Source organism: Petromyzon marinus, chromosome 6, assembly GCF_048934315.1.
Source record: "Petromyzon marinus isolate PM22_M1 ecotype Great Lakes invasive population chromosome 6, UKy_Petmar_22M1.pri1.0, whole genome shotgun sequence".
Taxonomy (NCBI): Eukaryota; Metazoa; Chordata; class Hyperoartia; order Petromyzontiformes; family Petromyzontidae; genus Petromyzon; species Petromyzon marinus.
In genome coordinates, this window is record NC_133672.1 from 3395386 (window position 1) to 3416791 (window position 21406).

The 21406-nt window shown below is 49.0% G+C and overlaps 1 protein-coding gene across 1 annotated transcript in view; it reads left to right on the forward strand.

The window, feature by feature from the left end:
• Positions 1–708: 708 nt before the first annotated feature.
• SLC25A21 (solute carrier family 25 member 21) overlaps positions 709–21406 on the forward strand; it is a 140083-nt gene continuing 119385 nt past the window's right edge. The window contains exon 1 of the mRNA XM_032948334.2: positions 709–1522. Within this exon, the coding sequence (XP_032804225.1) occupies positions 1453–1522 (70 nt within the window). The 5' untranslated portion in view covers positions 709–1452. The remainder of the gene's footprint in view (positions 1523–21406) is intronic.

Sequence of the window (21406 nt, forward strand, 5' to 3'; positions counted from 1 at the left end):
CTGATGTTGTTGCTGTGCGCTGTTTAATCCAGATTGAAAACTCATTTCTTTATAACTGCTTTCTGTGTTTAAATTTGTTGTCCTTTCACCGCACCTACGATTGGCACAGTTGGCTACGTACGGTGCGAAAGAAGTTCAACACACGCAGAGAGCATTTCGCTGATCAATGTAAGTTGCCGCGCGTGTGGGGGTCCGGGTACAGTTCAGATATCACTCGTCAACAAGATTTGTGTTGTGTTTTACCGCTCCGCAAAGTGATCATTAATTATAATCTGCATTTATCCTGCAGGAATCCGATTGGCTACGATGTTATTTTTGTTTCACAAATAATTCCGGTCACACACCGGAGGCCGTGGGTTCGATCCCGACCTTGACGATGCCTGCTTGTGTATATTTGGAGTTTGCGGTGTCTCTCTCCCCGTGGTCGCGTGGATGATTTTTTTCTCCGGACTGCTCTACATTTCCACACGTGACAAGCCACTTCGTTGAGCTATCATTGGTGGCCAGGTCGCTTCTGAAAAGAGCTAAATAGCTCAGTGTGCCTTAGATGGTAAAATACTAAATTTTTAAAATAGGTCACGTGTGGTGGGGTAAAGTGTGGGGACGCCTACGTTTCCCAAGACTTCCGGTTTAGAGCTATATAGCTCAGTAGGCCGTACCTGGTAATTTTTTTTAATATATAGTTTATATAGATTATAAAGACGCACCTGCAACTTATGCTTTCAAATAAAGTAAGGGGTATCAGCGCGGAGATGTTTGGGGGGTTGGGGGGGTAGTGCGTCTTATAATCCGGAGAAAACGATACATCATCGAGACCAAGCAAAGTCCGGTGCCGTCAACGATTCCTCCCGCGGGGCACAAACCGGCCAGGCCACCAAAGGAATGCACATCCTGCCCCCGCGGGACCAAGCCAGCTCACAGCATCACCCCACCGCCAACGTCATCATCATCACACCAACCAACGCCAAATCCACAGTCAGAGTCGTTCCTATGAATCGGGTCGACCGCACCGGGCCCCGCGCTTCGGGGGGCCCGGTGTGGAGGGATTCCTGCGCTTCTACGTCACAGTGTCAGAGACGAAAACTTCCGTTTGAGTTTGACGGCGTGGGCGGGGATCGACGCGGCGTGATTGTTCCACGGGGCCACGCGCACACCCCACGACCACCACCATCGTACGAACGGCCCCGCCCACACAGCCTCACCACGTTTGCGTCATAGACGACGGCAGCCAACCCCAGGCGAGCGTCGCCGCCGTCATCATCGTCAGCGGATCTTAAAGCGGCAGCAGCAGCAGCCGCAGCCGCTGGCCCTTTGAAGACGCCGACAGCGGAGACGGGGAGAGGGGCAAGCGAGAGAGAGACACGGGGAGAGACGTAACGCAGGGAGAGAGAGAGATACGCACGGCTAGCTGTTGGGAGCACGAAGGGCCACCACCACCCCCCCGAGAGAGAGATGATTGCGGTGCAAGAGCGGGGCAGATTGCGCGAGGCGTTCCACCAGGTGCTGGCGGGAGGATCTGCCGGTGAGTTTTTGGGGACGCCTCGCTGCAGAAGCAACCCCGTTGAACACACACGCGCGCACACACACGCGCACGTGCGCGCACATTGTCGTGACATCGGCACTACAGGCGGCAGCAATTCATTACATAATCGTGTCTCTTCATTCGTACCTCTGCTTGTGCGTGCATTCATTCGTCCGTCCACCTATTCAGGCATACGTTTTCATACATTACAAAAAACCGCGTCAGTTTGTTGATCCACTCGGTCATCCACGATATCATCTCGTCCATCCCTAGACACAACTGCAGTGTGCGCATTGTTCCCTCCATCTCTTCATACAACAACCCATCCACCTAGCGATCAATCTATCCGTCAAAGATACTCGCCGCTTCTACCCCTTCCACACGCGGGTACATCGCGATGTCCGGCACGTGAATGACCCTTTGGGCGTTGCTTGCGAGTGGAATTTCTCTGACGCTGCCGATGATTTTTGACGGTAGTAATGTAATGGCTCACTGCAGACGTGGGTTTGTTTGTTATTGCGCGTGTGTGTGTGTTTAACGCCGTTGCTGTCAAGAATCACGGTTATGAATGCATTGCACAGCCGAGATGTCTGTGCCTCGTTGTGCAACTCTGCGTGTGCGCTGACGGCGCTTTCACCGCGGCATCAGTCAATCAGCGTCGCGCGATCTTCACGCCAGCGATGCCACGGTGGAACCATCGATTCTCTTACACTTGCCCATACAATCAGTCGACAGTTTCACTTCGTGCGCGGTGTACACCGAGGGGCGATTCCAGCGACACCCTGCAGCCGCTGGAGACCGGTAAATCCACCGCTGTATATTTGTATATTTTACTTCGCGACAAGTCAGTCGCCGGGAGGAGACGGCGAGTGTGATTTTACCGAACAGATCCCGGACCAACCCTTCACCGAACCGCACTGATCAGCGTGGTGACGCAAGGTCGTACAATCGCGTGTTTTGCTACGCACGTGTCCATCGACACCGTGGACACCCCTCGCTCGCGAGATGTTGTTTCAAACTCTTAAAGGATTCATTCAAAAGGTTGCATCTGGATAGAGAAAAAACCCAAATGACCGACACTGCGTGCGGATGACCTTCATACAGCAGTGGATTGAAACCGGGCCGTACATGACTATTGCTGCTGCTGCATATAACACGTGTGCGTCATGCGAAGTGCAGTGTCCGCCTAAGTGCAGCACACCAAAGCGCCGATGCGCACATTGAGTGTTTTTTTATTATCTAAAATTGCACATGTCATAGAGTACAGTACATCCAAAGACATCGTTAAAATCTGGCTAGCACATCAACTGCCGGCGGGCATCTGTTAATTGCCGAAAATGCGTGTTGCGTGTTGCGCCGTACGAGTTGTAACTCGTGCAGACCGAATAATGACGACTCGGATTATTGGCGCATCCACGCCACGGCAGTGGTCTTGATTATTATGATGTCGCTTGTCCACCAAAGGAAAGTCTCACCGAGTCTTATGGCAGATTTTTCAGAAGGCTCCTGCCGCGTTTTCGCAGGAGGCGATGATTGCACCTTTAAATCATCGAGATTGAAAACTCATTTCTTAAGAACTCCTTTTCGTGCCTAGTTTGTTGTCCTTCCCTCGAACCTCCGATTAGCACGACTGGCTACGTACGGTGCGAAAGAAGTTCAACACACACCACGCGCACACGTGCGTGCTTGTGTCGCGTGGTGGGAGTGTGCACGCTCCCTTTAAAAGTGGGAGTGGGCACAGCACCGCCTTACTACACGTGGTGGTGGCGGGGGGGGGGGTGCTACGCGCTGGGCGGATGACACCAAACACGTGACCCCCCCTCCCCCTATTCTCTTCCAGATTATGAGATGCTCCGGAAAGATTATAGGACGAGCATTTCAGCAACAGAGAAAAAAGACTCAGCAGCTTGGATAACCACATCTCGTACCCAGGAGAGTGGTTGTTCATCTGCAAGTTTATGGACTGAGAGTCGCCGTAGTACAGAACTATACAACTTTTTTTTTACATTTTATTTTACCAGGTAAGGCCCAACTGAGCTATGTAGCTCTTTTTTTCAGAAGCGACCTGGCCACAAGTGATAGCTCAATGAAGTGGCTTAGCATCACGTGGAAATTTATTGCAGCCAAATACTCTAAACGCGCGATGTTGAATCTAAATGTGGAGGGAAAAACCGGAGGACCCCCACACGACCACAGAGAGAGAGAGAGAGACACGCAAACTCCAAATATACAGCAGCAGGCGTCAGGGTCGGGATAGAACCCACGACCTCCTGTGTACCAGGCGAGGTAGTTAACATCTCCTAGCCACCGTGATGATGATAGACTTTTGACTTTTAAAAAACTTTTATTGCCGCCAGCAGCAACAGCACTGGAGGCGATTCCGATATGAAATACACAAAGTCACCAGCAACACAAATAATCGCAGGTGTCAGGGTCGGGATCGAACCCACGACCTACTGCATACCGGGCGAGGTAGTTAACATCTCTTAGCCATTGTGGCGCCTAACTAAATTGAAGACCGGTCGACTTTGGGGCGGGGGGGGTGAGAAGGGTGGGGGGGATGTTGCGTGTGGGTGGAAAATAAAGTGTGGTGCACAGGATCTGGCAATGGATCGGGAGCCAGTGGGAATGGATTGGTGTTATTGGGAGTTGTTAGGTCTCGTTCACGCGTGTGGCTGACCGGGGTGGGGGAGAGGTGTGGGGGTTTCCCGCATGTCGATGCAGTAGGCATTTTTCAAGGGACCAGAGTCATTGACCACAACAATTGATCGAGCGTAACTTTGTGCAAATGAATCCACTTAATGAGCTCTTTGTCTCTCTACCTGCAATACGGAAGAGCGGTGTGTCTGCGACAGGGGCATACAGATGATGGATTTCGGGATGCATGCATTGACTCGCGTGTGTAATAAGGCTCCTTGTGGGACCTCTCTTGCCCGTATCGAAATATAAGAATAGGTTTTATCCTTTCTGGCAATAAAACCGTTGTGTTAAGATGTCAAAACACCAAACAGAAACCTTTCGCAAGGAATCGTGCCTGCAATAACCACACGTACTTGTGGTGAACATGCAAACAAACATGCAATGGTAGTAAGTGTAGCTCACCCCGAGCTCTCAATGTCCTGATAGTGGCATTGTCTTTGTGCTGTTCGCCTTTTGGCGTCCTCTGGTCTAACACCGTTTGAGACTAGGCTCTAAAGAAAGCTGTCTCAGCTGTGGACCAATCAGTTTCAAAGACAATGCATCGTATACTACAAGAGCATTATTTTGGTCTCCATGTTCACCACAAGTACCGTGTGTGGTTAATGCAGACACGATTCCTTGCAAAAGGTTTCAGTTTTGTGTTTTAAAATCTTAACACAAACTGTTTTATATTGCCAGAAAGGGTTAAACCTATTCTTATATAAGGATCATTGTTTTGATTTGTTTACGTCAAGCACGTGATGGGTTTACATGACCTCATGCAGCCACCAGAGGCGCTTCACTCACCAACAATGTCAAGCAACATTACAGGCGTCGCACATGGGCCAGAGATGAGAATCAGGACCATTTTCCCGAACGTTGCCCATTGTAATTGTAAATATATATTTAGGAAGGCGACTACGTTTTGTTGTTGTTGTTATTGTTACTTGTGCTTGTGTACCAGTGCCAATGCCAGCAGCCGCAGCATCGTCCAAATAATTTGTCGCCAAGTAAAGATAACCGTAACGCAAATGCAGAATTTGCTAAATTGGCGAAAACAATCGTTGGAAAGTAAAAATCGCTGCCTCTAACAACCCTCGATGCAAATGATGACAAACTCTTCAGACAGAGACGCGCTCGCAAGGACTGGAGGCAACTTACAGTCACACGCTTCCAGATATAATATCCCACCCCGTGCTCAATCCACCAAAGCACAAGTCAGATCTGCATGCTTCGCACTGTGTGTTGCACAACGTGGCTTTGTCTGGAACAGGTGAGTCACGTTTGAGAACACGCCGTGCCAGCCTTTGAGACGTAATTACGATCGAGACCGGCGCGTGTGAGTCTGAGCCGGAGCCTCTGGCAGGAGGCAGAACGCGATCAGGCAGATTTTTCTGGCTCCATCAGTGCCCCGATATCAGTGGGTGCCTGCTTTAACATTCTCCAACAGTGGCACAGGTGCCTGGGTACAACAACCCTTTCCTGGATAGGGTAATGCAGCGGTGAGCTCGCTACGAACCTGTTCACCCGAGTTCGACTCCCGCTCACGGCCAACACCAAGTGACGATTATCTGAACTGGTCCCGGGCCTCCCCTAGGTTGTCTCAGCCTCAAATTGATTACCTGGCGCGGCGTGTAAACATCGCCATTGGGGAGACAAAGGCGGTCGGGTGTGGTGCTGGCCACCCACCCCCTTATAGGTGCTCGATAACAGCGCCGGATCATCCTAGTAGCACAAGTAGCTACAGATGCTACGGGCCCCGCACTTTCAAGGGCCCCACGCTAAATGCTTTCAAGCTATCAATTCCGATTCAGTGATTATGCACTTGCTCTATTACTATAGTACTATACCACCTTAAACTTTTACGAACGACTGTGTGTTTAAGCTTAGCGATTTGTCGCATTATCTGGCTGTATAGCAAATGAAAAAATACAATTACTTTACTGTGCAAGTTAACAAAATATTGTTTTTTAACATTTACCTGTTTTTTTATTTTATTTCGGGCCCCTTCATAACATATGCTACAGGCCCCGCATTAGCTTATTCCGGAACTTACTTGGAGCCTTAGAGTAAAGCCACTGTGATCTGCGCTCCTTCAACAGAGGAGGAGGAACAGCAGACCGGCTCTCTCTCTCCTGAAGCCCTTTCGTCGTGGCCAGGAGACCTCTCTGAACGTTGGCTGTCTAGCTCCTGAGCATCTTACTGTCTGTCGTTCGTAATCGAACGTTTTTGGGTTAGATCGCGTAAGTATAAATGTGTCGTCGTAACTCTCCACCACCCGACGCAGCCAGTAAGGTTTGTCATCGCAAACAACGCGCCAGCCATTTACCGCTACAGCCATCCACCTGCTTCCGGCCTTAAATAGAGCAGGACGTAGTCATCGCTGTCGTGGGCAGGAATACACTTTAATTTAGCGGCATTTGCACAACTTTACAAACAAATAGGAAGGTTTAAAACCGAGTGAAAGGTGTTTTTTGTCGTTGTTAAAAGTAAAGAGGAATGATTGATTATATTTTACAGACGTAAGTAATGTATTTGATTATTATTAGCGGATTGAAAACAACAGACGTTGACAGAACACGTGGCTGTCAGTCTGCTGTTCTTGCACTGGGCGGATTGTCGGCTAATCATTGTGCACCGTTAGCGATAACACGTAAATAAATAACAGCTTCATCAGTTTTATAAATAAATAAGCATTCAAAGTCATTTTAAAACGATACGTGTATGCGTTCAGTAAATATCATTGTGCACGGGTGCCATTTCTGTTAAGAATTTCGTCGAGGGATGCCAATCACTCCTCATCCCGAAGATGATGTGACGTGTCAGTCTACTTTTTTATTGATGTGAAACAGAAATATGTGGTACACATCTGCTTGGCTCATGGTTAGCTGTTAACAAATACCTTATCGTGTAAAGATTCACTTAAAAGACAAAGAAGCCTTAACAGACTGTAGGAGCAAGTGCTGTTAGCGAGCACCTGCGGAGACCGGCACGCCACACGAGGAGCTGGGTGGCCAGCACCACGCCCGGCCGCCTTTGTCTCCCTAAGTGGCGATGTTTTTACACCACGCCAGTTACTCATTTGAGGCTGAGTAGACCTAGGGGAGGCCCCGTCACTGGTGTTGGCCGTGAGCGGGAATCGAACTCGGGTCACTGGGTTAGTAGCGCAGCGCGCTACTGCACCACCGCTCCCCACTTAAAAAAGACACAACAACAACCGCCATTCACCACTAAGTGGCGGTGACGTCACCACGACGCTTGTGCCAGGCTATGTGCACACACAGTCACAGAGTCACACATGGCCAGTCCAGAGTACCCACGGAGCATATTCTCCTCCTGTTCTGCATAAGTTTTCTCCGGGTTTTTTTATGGTTTCCTCCAGGAGATAAAAAAAACAAATACGATGTAACTGGCATCGGCCAAAGCATTCCCCCAATGCTGAATAAAAAAAACCTGGCGATCAGTCAATTGGCAGGACCCTGCCGCAGAGAATCTTGAGACTCAATGAGACTTTTCCTGCGAAAATAAATGCAAAAAATAAATACATGTCGCCTTCTATCGTGGACCTGCCATGCATCAATCCGTTGAACGCTTAGGAATGAACGAGCTTGCATGTCTCTTGATTTGACCATCATACTTCGCGTGCGTGCATACACAGCTTGCGTAGTCTACCAGACAACAAGTCACAGCCTGTCGAACTGAAGACACAATCTAGAGAAACAACACACACACATAGCAATATATATAACCAGAAGGTTTCGATTTAAAGCTTTCGTGACTGCAAGGATTCATCTTATTTGGTTCTTTCGGTAAAGTCACGTAGAATGAGAATAAAATAATAAAATAAAATAAGACAATACAATTCTCACGACGTTTCGGCCACAACACAAGTAGCCTTCTTCAGGTGAAAGAACAGAACTGCCGACAGACATTCAAGCTCTGTCGTCCCGACAGTTCTGTTCTTTCACCTGAAGAGGGCTACTTGTGTTGTGGCAGAAACGCCGTGAGAAAGTTATTGTCTTATTTTATTTTATTATTTTATTCACATTCTACGTGACTTTAACGAAAGAACCAAAGAAGATGAACCAGAAGGTTATTGACATTAACTTATGGAGACAATCATTCGTTAAATTGGCCAAAACATTCCGATCCTGTTTGGCTTTTCTGTTGAACTTCTTTCACTGTGTACGTATCCAGCTGTGCTAATCGGAGGTGCGGGGGAAGGATAACAAACTAAACACAAAAAGCAGTTTCTAAAAAAACGCGTCTTCAATCTAATTTGTGTGGCTAAAGGGCATCGTTATTATTATAGTAAAAATATATATAAGCCACTCACCTGTAAGCAGTTTACCCCGCATATTAAATGTCAGACATTCTAAAGGCCACAGTACATTTTCAACCAAGCATGCCTGATTAGAGCTTTACTTGTAACGCGATCTCTTAGGAACGCTTCAAGTTTTGCGACGCGTACGCTTCAAATTTTGGATTCAATTTGTCACGGAGTCGACGGCTGACAATTACGAGCCGTTCACGTCGTATTGATTACATTGTCTTACCCTTCACTGTTAGCTTAATGCTTGCCAACTTGGGATAATTTCGAACAGCAAGGCCTGATAATACAAATAAATAAATAGAGGCTATACAACGGAGCAATGTTGCACGCGTGCCACACGATGGCACGAGGAGGAGTCGCCACGTGTCGTTACGGATCCTGCGAGATCTCACCGTGTCGGTCCAGTGCTCGCTGAGCTGCATTGGCTCTGAGTCGTCCACCGGACGCGTTGTAAGGTCGCCGGTCATCACACCACAAAGTCATTGCCACAGATGTACCACCACCAGTGCGCCTTGCTGAGCTCTTCGAGCAGCACAAACCAGCATCACGCGAACTCCGCTCGTCCTCGCAGCAGCAGCAGCAGCAACAGCGGCAGCGGCGGCTTCTGGCTCGGCCATCGAACAAAGGCGCTGGCCACCGCATCGCGCGGCGCTTTCAGGTGCGGCTTCTGCGGCCCGTCTGGAACGCTCTTGCCTTCCGGTATTATGAAACCACTGCGAGCTACACACTTTTCAATACACGTTGAAGACTCGATCTCTTTGGGAACTGCTTTTATGCGTCGAGTTTGTCGTCCTTCGCGCCGGCACCTCCGATTCGCACGGTCGCCTACGTACGGTGCGCACGAAGTTCAACACGCATGCACAATTATCTCGTGCCATTCGAAAGCTCCCTCCAGGAGGCGACAGCAGTGGCGTTAGCGAGCGCTTGCAGAGCTGCGCCTTTACCACGTGGCTTCGTCTCGCTGCAGCCAGAGCCCGGCTGCCAGACATTTGACCTCCGTCTGCATTGTACCGCTCGCTACACACGGCGGAGGGGGGGGGGAAAGAATAGCAATGTTACACGGTCACTTACAAAACAAAAATCGCCTAATACCATAGCACGAGGGCCCCCAGTCCCCCTTCGTCGCCCGATTCTCTCATTTCGCATTCCATGGCCCGCGACGTCAGTCACGCCGGGTCGGAGGGCCTCGCGCCGCGGGCTCGCGTGGGGGGTGGGGGGTGGGGGCCTCGGGAACCCCTTCGCCGTCGTCCCCTTCGTTACCTGCAGCCAGCCGTCTAATGAGCTGTCAGGCCCCTTGGCCTTTGCAAGCCCGAGCGAGCCGGGGAGCGGGAGAGAGCGGGGAACGTGAGCGATTGGGGAGAGAGAGAGCGGGGAGCGTGAGCGATTGGGGAGAGAGAGGGCGGGGAGCGTGAGCGATTGGGGAGAGAGAGAGCGGAGAGCGTGAGAGAGAGGGCGGAGAGCGTGAGCGATTGGGGGGATAGAGAGAGAGAGAGCGGAGAGCGTGAGCGATTGGGGAGAGAGAGAGAGAGCGGGGAGCGTGAGTGATCGGGGAGAGAGTGGGGAGAGTGAGTGGGGGCGAGAGAGAGCGTGCAAAGCGCAGCTGTGCTGTGATTTTGCGTTACGCAATTGTGGATAAGCGGCAGCACGTGCTTAATTTTATTTCATTTCGGATTTTTTTTCTTCTTTCCATCTCTTTCTCCCTAACGAGAACCCGGTTCGGGGCTCGGCCCACGTGTTTTGGCTGCTGATGCGCTTCCCGTCTCGAGGTTCATTGAACGCAAGTTGCGGTACGACAGCCAACACCGAGGCAGAGCGAGTGTTACTCATCAGTGCCAGGGCACGTTACCTCTCGTGGTAATACTACTACTAATAAACTCGGGTTTCTACAGCGCAATTCGCCAAAAGCTCTCAAAGCGATTCGCATGGAGGCCAAGTTACGGGGAAAAGCGTGTAAAGACAGGTGGGTTTTAAGACCCCTCCGATTAGCACGGTTGGCAACGTACGGCGCGAAAGAAGTCCAACATGAACACATACTCCGATCTCCTAATGATACCTTGGGTGCTACACACGTTTATGTGCACCCTCCCCGCACTCTGTGAGCCAGGAGTACAACTTATATTGTACAGGGTGTTGACTGTTGTGTTAGCCGACTCTCTGTGTTGTATTGCATTACATTTCTAAGTTTACTAGGTTTGTTTTCTCATTCATTCTTACCTGATGATGGTTGCTTGTGTTGCAATCGAAACGTCGTATTCTATTATTATTTAATCGTATTTTCTTTCTGCGCGACTTTACCGAAGGAACCAAAGAGTAATTCCTGCAGTCACGAAAGCTTCGAATCTAGTTTTATATTGTACAATTGCGTTGAGTGCCGGAAAGATGTTGATAACCTGCACTATACGAATCTTGTTGCCAGAAAAAAAGGGAAAAGCCCAATATAATATTTTGGTACTGGCAAAGGAAGTCCCATGATGTAGCTGCACACCCTGAGCCCTCATTACTCTGATAGTGCATTGTCGTTGTGCTGTGCGACGCCTTTTGGCGTCCTCTGGTCTAACACCGTTTGAGACGAGGCTTGAAAGAAAGCTGTCTCTGGTGTGGACCAATCAGTTTCAAAGACAATGCATATACTATCAGTGTTTTTTTGTTTGCATTCTGACCACAAGCATTGTGGTTATTGCAAACATGATTCCTTATTAAGAGTTTCAGTTTGGTGTTTTAACATCTTAATACCTCGATTTAAAGCTTTCGTGACTGCAGGGATTCATATTCTTGGTTCTTTCGGTAAAGTCACTTAGAGGCGAAATATTACAATAATAAAAATAAAACATAATAGAATAAAATTCTCACGACGTTTCGGCCACAACGCAAGCAGCCTCAGGTGAAGAACAGAGCTGTCGGAAAGACGCTGTCTCCCCATTAGGACGCTGTCTTTCCGACAGCTCTGTTCTTCACCTGAGGACGGCTGCTTGCGTTGTGGCCGAAACGTCGTGAGAATTTTATTTTTTTATGTTTTATTTTTATTATTTCCCTTCTACGTGACTTTACCGAAAGAACCAAGAATATCTTAACACCTGTTTTGTTGCCAGAAAAAAGGGGAAAAACCTAGTATCATGTAAGAATACTTTAAGATAGCTGATCCTATCTTCATTGGGACGCGTTACAGTCCGTGAGCGCTCCCATGCATCTTCAGGGTTGTACCGCGTGTTGTTCGCGGCACGAGGTCCGACGTTTTGTTCCACACGCCGAGAACTTCTGCCGAAGCTCTTCTGACTTGCTGGGAGTGTCTTCAGTTGCTGACGAAGCTGCCAACACGTGGATTGAGAAGTCTCTGCTGGTGATGGGGTTGTTTTCAAGCCAGAGCCTGTTCAGTCGACCACGTCTCTTTCCACCGGTGTCTGAGGCGGATTGCGTTGGCTTCCAGTTGCTGAACGAACGCTTTATGAGGTCGCTACTCATCACACACACACACAAAGTGCTTGCCACAAATGAACAACAATACCTCGCTGATCTCGTCAAGGAGCATGAACCAGTACATGAACTCGGCGGTGTCATCCTCGCAGCGGCGGCTTTTGGCTCGGCCATCGAACAATGACGGTCACTGCGCTTCAGCGGCCGTCTGGAACGATCTTCCTTCCGATATTAGGAAGCCACTGGAGCTATGCACTTTTAAATAATCTAGATTTTTTTTTCTGTAGGACTGCTTTTTGTGTTTAGTTTGTTGTCCTTTCCTCCCCACTTCCAATGAGCGTGGTTGGTTACGTACGGTGCGGAATAATTTCAACATACATAGTGCTTGTGTTCTCACGACTGGGCCTGGTTGAACTCACTCAGCCTGGCTGCCTCCTCGGCCATGCTGGGTGCTGATCGTTCATCTCACTGCCGTGAAAAAGGACCATTGCCTGAAATGTCATTTGAAAATGTTATCGCAGTTTTCTTTACAAATCTGAGTTTTGGGCTTGGAACTCATTTCCCAGTAAACTGCGTGCCCAAGGTAAACAACAACAAATTCGGACATTTCTAAAATCATCTGTTTTCAACTCGACTCTTAATTCTATTGTACGCGGCGCGATATAGGTAACTTTCGTATTTTCACCACTGCCGACGCAGTTGCATCCCGCACACAACACACACACAATAGTTTTCGTGTGAAACAAATAACAAAAACACATGAGTTCGTTTCGGGACGCAACTACATTGCGGTTGCAGTGACCAAACAAAACCCAGGTTTTGTTTACTCGGGGGAGTTTATTGAAGGCAGGCGCTATGGTGGTGTGACCGCAATGTCCACCCCGTGGCCCCAGTGCCGGATTAAGCTAGTGCGGGGCCTGTAGCATATGTTATAAAGGGACTCTAAATCATAAAAACACGTAAATATTAAAACACATTTTCAACTTGCATAGTAAAGTAATTGGAATTGTTGTATTTGCTATACAACCAGATAATACGACAAATCGCTAACCTTAAACACCGAGTCGTTCATAAAAGTTGAAGGCGGTATAGTACTATAGTAATAGAGCAAGTGCAGAATCACTGAACCGGATTTGATAGCTTGAAAGCATTTAGCGCGGGGCCCTTGAAAGTGCGGGGCCCGTAGCATGTGTAGCTGCTTTTGCTGCTCCGGCACTGCGTGGCCCTCTCTCTCTTCCCTCTCTCTCGGTGTCTGTGATCAGCACCCCCGTTCACGGGCAGAGAGTGAGAGAGACGCAGCAGCAGCGGCGGCGGCGGCGTTGTCCAGTAGAGGGCGCACACGGCACACGGCACACGCGTGACACGCTGCCGTTCGCTGTGGCCCAGGCCCCGCACGGGTTTATTGTCGCTCGTCCAACCTGCGGGTCCGGAGCCGCGTGCGGCGCCCCTTCAAAGACCGCTTCGTGACGTTCTTTATTTTAAGTACGGCCACAATGCATCGCGGCTCTCAACAAATATTGAGGGTTGTTGTTGTTGATGCGTTTACCGAATTTGAAAGGGTGGGGGGGAAAATGGCTCTTGTAGTTATTTCGGTTGTTGACGCCTGGCGCATGGGGTAGGGGATGAATCGACACTTGAAGACGTGCCAGCATTTGCCACGTCCAGGGGGTCGGCGACCTTTCAAAGAGGAAGGAGAGCCATTGAGTTTGCGTTTGTCTTTGGCCAACATAGTTCGAGAGCGGCATCACACGCAGAGCGACTTGTACGCACGCACAGCAGCAGATAACGACACAAATGCGGATTTAAATGAACAAAATAAGTGATGGAATAAACTGAGTCTATTTAGTCCCCCCCCCCCTCCCCCAAGTTAGTTATTCTTTAACAACGCAGTTTGACTGTTTTACAGTTCGTCGTCACCAAGACCCATTCCATAGTGACCCATTACTTGCCGTATTTAATCAATTATCTTTCCATTAAATAACGTGTAAGATTGACTAATTTTTAACTGCCTGCGCAACTATCGGGGAGGGGGCAGTCAAAAGAGTCCCGCCCCCTGCGTATCCAGAGCCACAGGTTACCAATCTCTGGCCATGTCCGCAGCACCAGCTCAAGAGATGCCAGCGGTGTAGAAGAAAGTTTATCACTTGACACCACGGTCGTTGTGCAGTTGGGCACTGGCACGATTGACACCAAAACTCGGATCACATTTGGCAATTACGTCTTGGTGCAGTCTGGGACTGTGTTTGTTGTTGTTGTTGTTTTGGTGCCTTGCCCGAGCTTGCAATTTCGTGTTGAAAAATCGGCAGGAATTTACGTACTGTTGCAATTTGCTCGAACATTATATTTCTACATTTTTCGTCACGTGCTTTCCTTTTTTCTGCTTTGCACTCCTACCGTTGTTTTTTTGAATTACTTTTTGTATTGTTTTTGTTGTTGTAACTCGCTGACCCGCCCCTACTGGCCGACTGTGAAAAAGAGCTTCATAGCTCATCGGATTCCTCCTCCTCCAGTCGAAATAAAGATTCTGATAAATTCTGAATTGAAGTTGTGGGTCACATGTATGGCCCGTGCGCCGTAGAATATCCATGCCCGCGTCGAACCTCCCCGCTTGGAATTCACGACCAAGGATGCTTATCCCTGGGACCAGCCTTCACTCCGCATTACAAGTCCGCTGCACGATGGGCATGCGCGACTTGAATTGGAAATGGTTTAACCAAGTCATGAGCGCTGCACTAACAACTGCCAGATGTAACACCCAGACGTTGATTTTTAATGAGCGTTGTTATCCTCACGTTTTAGACTTTTGTCTCAAACTATTCAGGTTGCTAACTTTTTTTCTCTGCAAAAAAAAGCGCTGACTGTTTCTAATTTTGCGCGATCCTGTGGTTATTTATATCAAAGTTCAGGAATTGTATTATTGTTTTAATAACATGAGAATATAAATTCCAGTCTCCTCCCCCACCCCCATGGCATGTCGGTTTACGACGGATTTTGCTTTGTTCGTTTCACCATACTTCACCGCAACGCTCACCGCGGGTTGCTGGGGGGAGCGAGGGGCAGGATTGGTTCCGCCATCACTCGCCACTGACGTTAGCCGTGGCTGGGAATCGAACCGGGGGTGTCGCCGGTTTCATAGTGCAACGCGCTAATCACGGTGCCACCGCTCCGAACTCGTAATCGTGTTTGTTTTTCTCTTTCTCGAAGGTAAAAAAAAAAATTCAGCAAAGCATCATTCACTTTCACCACCGTGTACGATTGGATGCTATACGCTATTTATATGCAGCACACACACACACACCGCGTGTGCCCAATTTACATCACAGCGGTGTATTATCTTGTAGCGGCATTCATTTACCAGCGTCACAATTTACCCTGACTCATTTTACAACATCGTCGTCGTCATCATCGTTATTGTTGTTGTTGTTTTTGCTGTTTTCCACCCGGCGTCATTTTCTGTTGCACCGACGGGTCGTGTGAGAGGGGCCTCAGGCCAGAAGCGTCCGGAGAGGCGACGCTTCTGGTCTGAGCGGCACGTCCATCTGTTCGCCGCAGCGGTGCAATTGCAGTGATGTCACGGTAACGTGGCTATTTATTCAGCTTGGGAAATGAGCTACATTGTTCCGTTCTAACGTTAACAAAAACAAAAATCAGTTTCGCGATTTCCTCTTTATATTTAAACCCATTTTTTTTTTTATCGGGGGCGGGGTTGGGAGGGGGAGGGCGCGGGGAACATTTTGAATGGCGCACGCAGTGCGATGCGATGTGCTGCTGGAAGTACAGCAGACGCGGTATTGGCTTACGAGTGATTCAGGTCGAGCTTGGAGATCTCAATCGACAACGACAGGGCACTGAGGCGGTGCCTCTGGAGGACCAGGCGAGAAGGATTTCTGTGCCAACAAAAAAAAACAAACCACGTTGCCCTCTCTGTCTGAAAGCTCGCAGAACTTTTGGCAGTCTCACCCCGTGCCGCGTTGGAAGTGAACAAACTTAAGTAAAGAATTAAAAAAATATTCGTGATATATTAACTTTTTGGATTCGAATGTGGTTTTTTTTTGGGGGGGGGGAGGGGAGGGGGGTGGCAGCTAATTCTGCTAATGGGTGCCACCTGTACATATTTTATTTTAAAGTCTGTGTTTTCTCTTGAGTGGGTTTATACTTTTCCTCTCTGTGAACACAGGGTTCACGGTACGACGCAGGAGAAACAACTCAACCTCCGTTCCGTTCAAAACTGCGCTCGGTTTTTATCTGCAGAGGCTCGGTGACCGTTTATTTTCGGGGCGGATTTACGCGATGTTGTCACAGCGTATCCGTGCTCGTTGCCATAGTCGGACGAGACCTGTCACGTGTAGCCTACTCTGCCTTGACATTTATTCACCGCACCCCCGATGCAATCATTAGAGAAAAGAAAATACGTTTTTGTTTGGCAGACAGAGCGGTGGCATGGTGGCATGGTGGCATGGTGGCATGCGCCCTGAGCGATGAACCCGGCGGCCTGACAAGTGGGTTCGATCCCCAGTCGTGGGTAACGTCAATGGCGAGTGATGTGTGGACTGGTCTTGGGCCTTCAGTTCCTTCTAACCAGGGTGGTGAAGTATGGTCCATACATCGCCAACGATTGATATGGCATGGCCATCCAGTAGTGGATTGACAAAGGACTGTCCTGTATTATAGATTTTTTTTCTTCCAAACCCACGTTTAATCGAGTGAATGACGCTTGGTTACTAAATACATAAGCACTGGAAAGCGTCCAATAATTAGACTGTTCATTGTCGCAATGTTCGTTGCCAAGTTTTAGCACGAAATTTATATCAACATGCCTGGGTTTCTCTCGCTTAAGTCCCTAATAGGAAGACAATTTCGTAATTAAACCTTGTTCACATTGCAACGACTTTACTCGAGTTTTTATGACCCCCCCCCCCCCCAGTTACAGAGCAAGACGAACGGAGCTAATGCGTTCATGCGTTCGACCTTAGTTGGACAGTGTTAATAAGGCACTTTTGTAAAATAACAATGCAGCGCATTGATCATTTTATGGGCACATTAATTTTTGCACGGTTTAACAAGACTTAACACCAATAAAAATTACACCGCGAGAAATTTACTACCGCCGCTAATCCACGCTGCCTTACACATATATATTTATGCGGCGCTAATAGTAAAAAAAGGTATTACTGGCTGCTGAATTTAATCAAATTTCGTGAAGAATCATGAGATAGAGCAGTCATAATCCGAGCCAAACGTTCACTCGTATTCCGATGACTAAATTACATTTTACTGCCAGTAACGTCATCAAATCCAGAGCCATTTCATCCCAAACGCCCTCCTCCTATGTTGTTATTTCACCCTGGCACGAGGACTACTTTTCTGTACTTCCACGGAGGAGACGTTTAAAGCGTGCGGCGCGTGGGGTGGTCTTCGCGAAAGACCACGGTAGCGAGTCGGGCTTTATCCGCAAGGTACTGCATTCAGGGCTTTTTTTTTAAGATCAATTCGAAATTTTTCGATTTTCCAGCCCGCTGTCAATTAATGTATTGATGAGAGCCTCGGTGTGATTTTGTGGACGGGGGTGGTGTGGAGTCCACGTATTAGCACTCACCGAACCAGTCCACGTTTGTACTGGAATCCAACTCGCGTCACCAGAATTTTTTACCAGCTCATAGATTTTCAAATTAAGTAAAAGCGATTTAAAGCTTGGAACGATGCATTGAGCTCCCGTGCAGGTGTTTGCGTAGATTACTACATCGCAGGATCGCGAGAGATGGTGGCAGCTGCTGGAGGCCTTCATCCAGAAGTGGATGGACGATGTCTGATGATGATGATGATGCTGAAGATGATGATTCAAATTGTACTTAATCATTGATGTATCTGTTTCGTAGCGATATGAAAGCTGGCGGATGAAAATATAAATAATTTAACCACGTTGCTGTCCTCAGCGATTCAACCCTGAACACCGAAAACTACTTCAATGGTAGCACACGCGCTCAGCATCGTCGCCTTCACTCACACACGCACTTGATTCACAATGCACCTTTGGAAGCGCTTTTTTTTAGAAGGGACCTGGGCGCGACACTGCGACTCATGTATCACGGTAAAGTAACACCCCAATTTACGTCTCCACCTTTTACGTCGTTTGGCAATTACGCACGTTGGAGCCTAATTATTAACACCGCTACCTGATTTGCGTCACATCAACCCCACACTTTGGTCGCTGACAGCATCGTCCTTCCTGTCTCGTCACCTCTCAGCCTTTGCCTCCACCACCCACCCACCCACCCGGTAAATCGCTTTGATCTACGTCGTTTCGATATTCGTCGTTGCACCTTTCAGGAACGCATCCCCGATGTAAACCGGGGTATTGCTGTACGTATGTATTGTCACACTATTTTCGCACCGTACGTAGCCTACTGTGATAATCGGAGGTGCGGGGGAAGGACGACGATCTTAATGCAAAAAACGCAATTATCAAGAAATGAGTTTTCAATCTGGATTTAAAAGCGCACAGCTCCAGTGGCTTCCTAATATTGGAAGGAAGAGCGTTCCAGACGACCGCAGAAGTGCATACGGAAGCGCGCGCTGCAAGGGACCATCTCTTTTTTTTGATGCCAGCCAAAAAGTCGCCACCGCTACGAGGGATGACCTGAGCGGACTTCGCGTGACGGTGATTCGTGCTCCTTGACGAGATCGGCCAAGGCATCACGGTTCATCTGTGGCATGAGTGCGATCGTACAATGACGGACGCAGGAGCATTCCAGACGGCCGCCGGACGTCCGTGACATCACCTCACGAGGTGCAGATATTTGAACGCCAACCCCAATGGAGGTCACATGCCCTGTGACGACGACTCGCCAGTGGGAGCCGATGTTAACACCGCGATGGCTCGCTTAGAGACGGGGGGGGGGGGCGCAGGAGGATGTCGCTGTTTACTCTCTCGCCTCCAGCCGCATTCCAGACACGTTAGGAGCGTCGCTCGCCCATTACGGATAACTCGAACCACATTGAGCCGTCACACCGAATCTTGGCGCGGGCCTCGAGGGTGGTGGGGTAAGGGGACCTTTGTATACCTTGCGACTAAAGCACCACTTGCTGTACTTGATGACGTTAGCGCGAATTGCATCGACCTTGCTAAGTGTGGGCGACGCACTGCTTTCAGAACGGCTGGCATTCGTCTGCGCTTCAAACTCCCCCGCCGCGATGCCGAGACCCACCGCGGCTGGCGCGATTGATTGCGCTATTTGTTTTGTTTTTTAATCCGCCGCAGTTACTGTACCGTGCGTGGAAGAGTAGGCCAAACATCCTCCGGAGAGAGAGAGAGAGAGGGCCCCTCTCCAGAATATCTTTCCGCCGGGCAGTGGCGTGAGCGAGGAATTGCAGTGATGCCACCTCATCACGGGTGTGCTTCGTCAATCCACTGCTGGATGAGGATGACCTCCACAGCTATTTGGGCCACAGATGGTTGTTCGACCGTACGCCGGGCCACGTTGGCCATTGCGGGTTGGTGAAAGGGGCGGCTCAGACACCGCTCGCCAACGCTGTCAGCCCGCGCTCGGGAACCGAACTCGAGGTGTCCGGATTTATAGCGCAGCGCGCTGACCGCTGCACCCAACTGCTTGACCCTCACACCCGACCGATATTTGCTTCCTGAACCTGCCGCAGAGCGAACTACGCTCGTGGAAACGCAAAGAAATCCCACTGATTGATCGCGCGCGCCTCTGCACTGCTGTATAAGCGAACCCCCTCCCCCCCCCCCCCCGATGGCAATGCAGAGAGCCTGGGTCGCTCGGTTGCCGTGTTCATTAGTTCACTAGCGACGAGGCCGTTCGCACGACACATCTCTTGTGTGAAGACACTCGCGATGCTGACTGTCGAGCGTGGTAACGTAAAGGGTTTGGGTATATTTGAAGCAGTGGGTCTACGCAGTGCCGGATGAAGCTAGTGCAGGGCCTGTAGCATATGTTATAAAGGGGCCCTACATAAATAAAAACCACGTATATATTAAAACACGCATTTTTAGCTTGCATAGTAAAGTAATTGAATTTTTTTCATTTGCTATACAGCCCGATAATACGACAAATCGCTAACCTTAAACACCCGGTCGTTCATAAAAGTTGAAGGCGGTATAGTACTATAGTAATAGGGAAAGTGCAGAATCACTGAAACGGAATTGATAGCTTGAAAGCATTTAGCGCGGGGCCCTTGAAAGTGCGGGCCCGTAGCATGTGCTACTAGGATCATCCGGCAGTGGGTCCACGTGAGCTTGCATGTTTTAGCACTCATTGCGTATGCTTGTGAAGAAGGGCCACCGCACGAAACGCGTTTTACTTTTTAAGGCCGCAGTGCTGTTGACGAATTTGTTGAGCTGTTGTTGTTTGTCTGTGCACCGCTGGCGACGCAGCAACAACAGCAGCAGCGGCGGCAGCAGCATCGCCATTATGATTCATTGAATATTGTTGGGATTAAAAATCCTATATTGTTGGGATTGCTAGCAGGCTGGGAGTATGCCCGTGACTCGTTCGCACCCTTTGCTAGCTATACTGGATGTGGTGTGCCGACTCTCGACATATCTTCCGGATCAGCGAGCCCTGACAGAACCGGCTGAGATGAATGAAGCCTCCTAAGGCTGCCGGCGAGATACACAGCACGGTATTGTACAGGGTGGTGGTCCAGATGTCTTGTAACACCCCCCCCCCCCCAAATGTATTGACCCCTAACATTTAGTTGTTGTCTCTTTGCGTATTAATTTTTGTTTTAAATAACCCTTACTTAAAAAAAATATTAAGTTTTAGATAATTAAACCACCCTGTACAGCACTGCACTGTCGTGTTGCGGTTTGGCCGCAAAGTTGGAAGGCGCGGTTTGTTTTTTGACCAGTAGAGGGCAGAAATGATAAAGAATTGAGTTGAAATGCCCCAAACTATTTTCACGCTACAAGTGGGCATTAAATCAGAAAAAAAACACGCCCACATTAGAAGGTTAAGTAATCCTGAAACGCATAACCTTTGTATTTAAATTTCCATGCAAATGCTTGTATTGTCTTACTCACAAGTCTGACTGAATGAAAAAGGCTTTTCAACTTTTTTTTAATGGACCTTCTGTGAATGAATGGGCTTCAACAAAAAAGAAAATCCACGGCAAACACCGATATGTAGGTTAAGGCGCAGCCCTGCGATAATTGTTTCCGCCACCGCTGACCTTCGGACGCGCCTCCACTAGAGGGAGCTCTGACCTCCAGAGGATATCTTGGCCGACTCTTGCACCCTGGCCCGATGACTTGGAAGAGGTGGGAGTCCCCACGATTTTCTCGACCACACGCGGCCCTGCCGACCAACGAATTGTAGTTAACCTAGTCCACGCCGGGAGATCGAACCAAGCGTGACAAGACATGGGCAGTGGGAATACTCCATTGGTGCATTCTCTGCGGATGTTCGTGACATTTGGGTTTGCTGTCAACACTGTATTCTTTA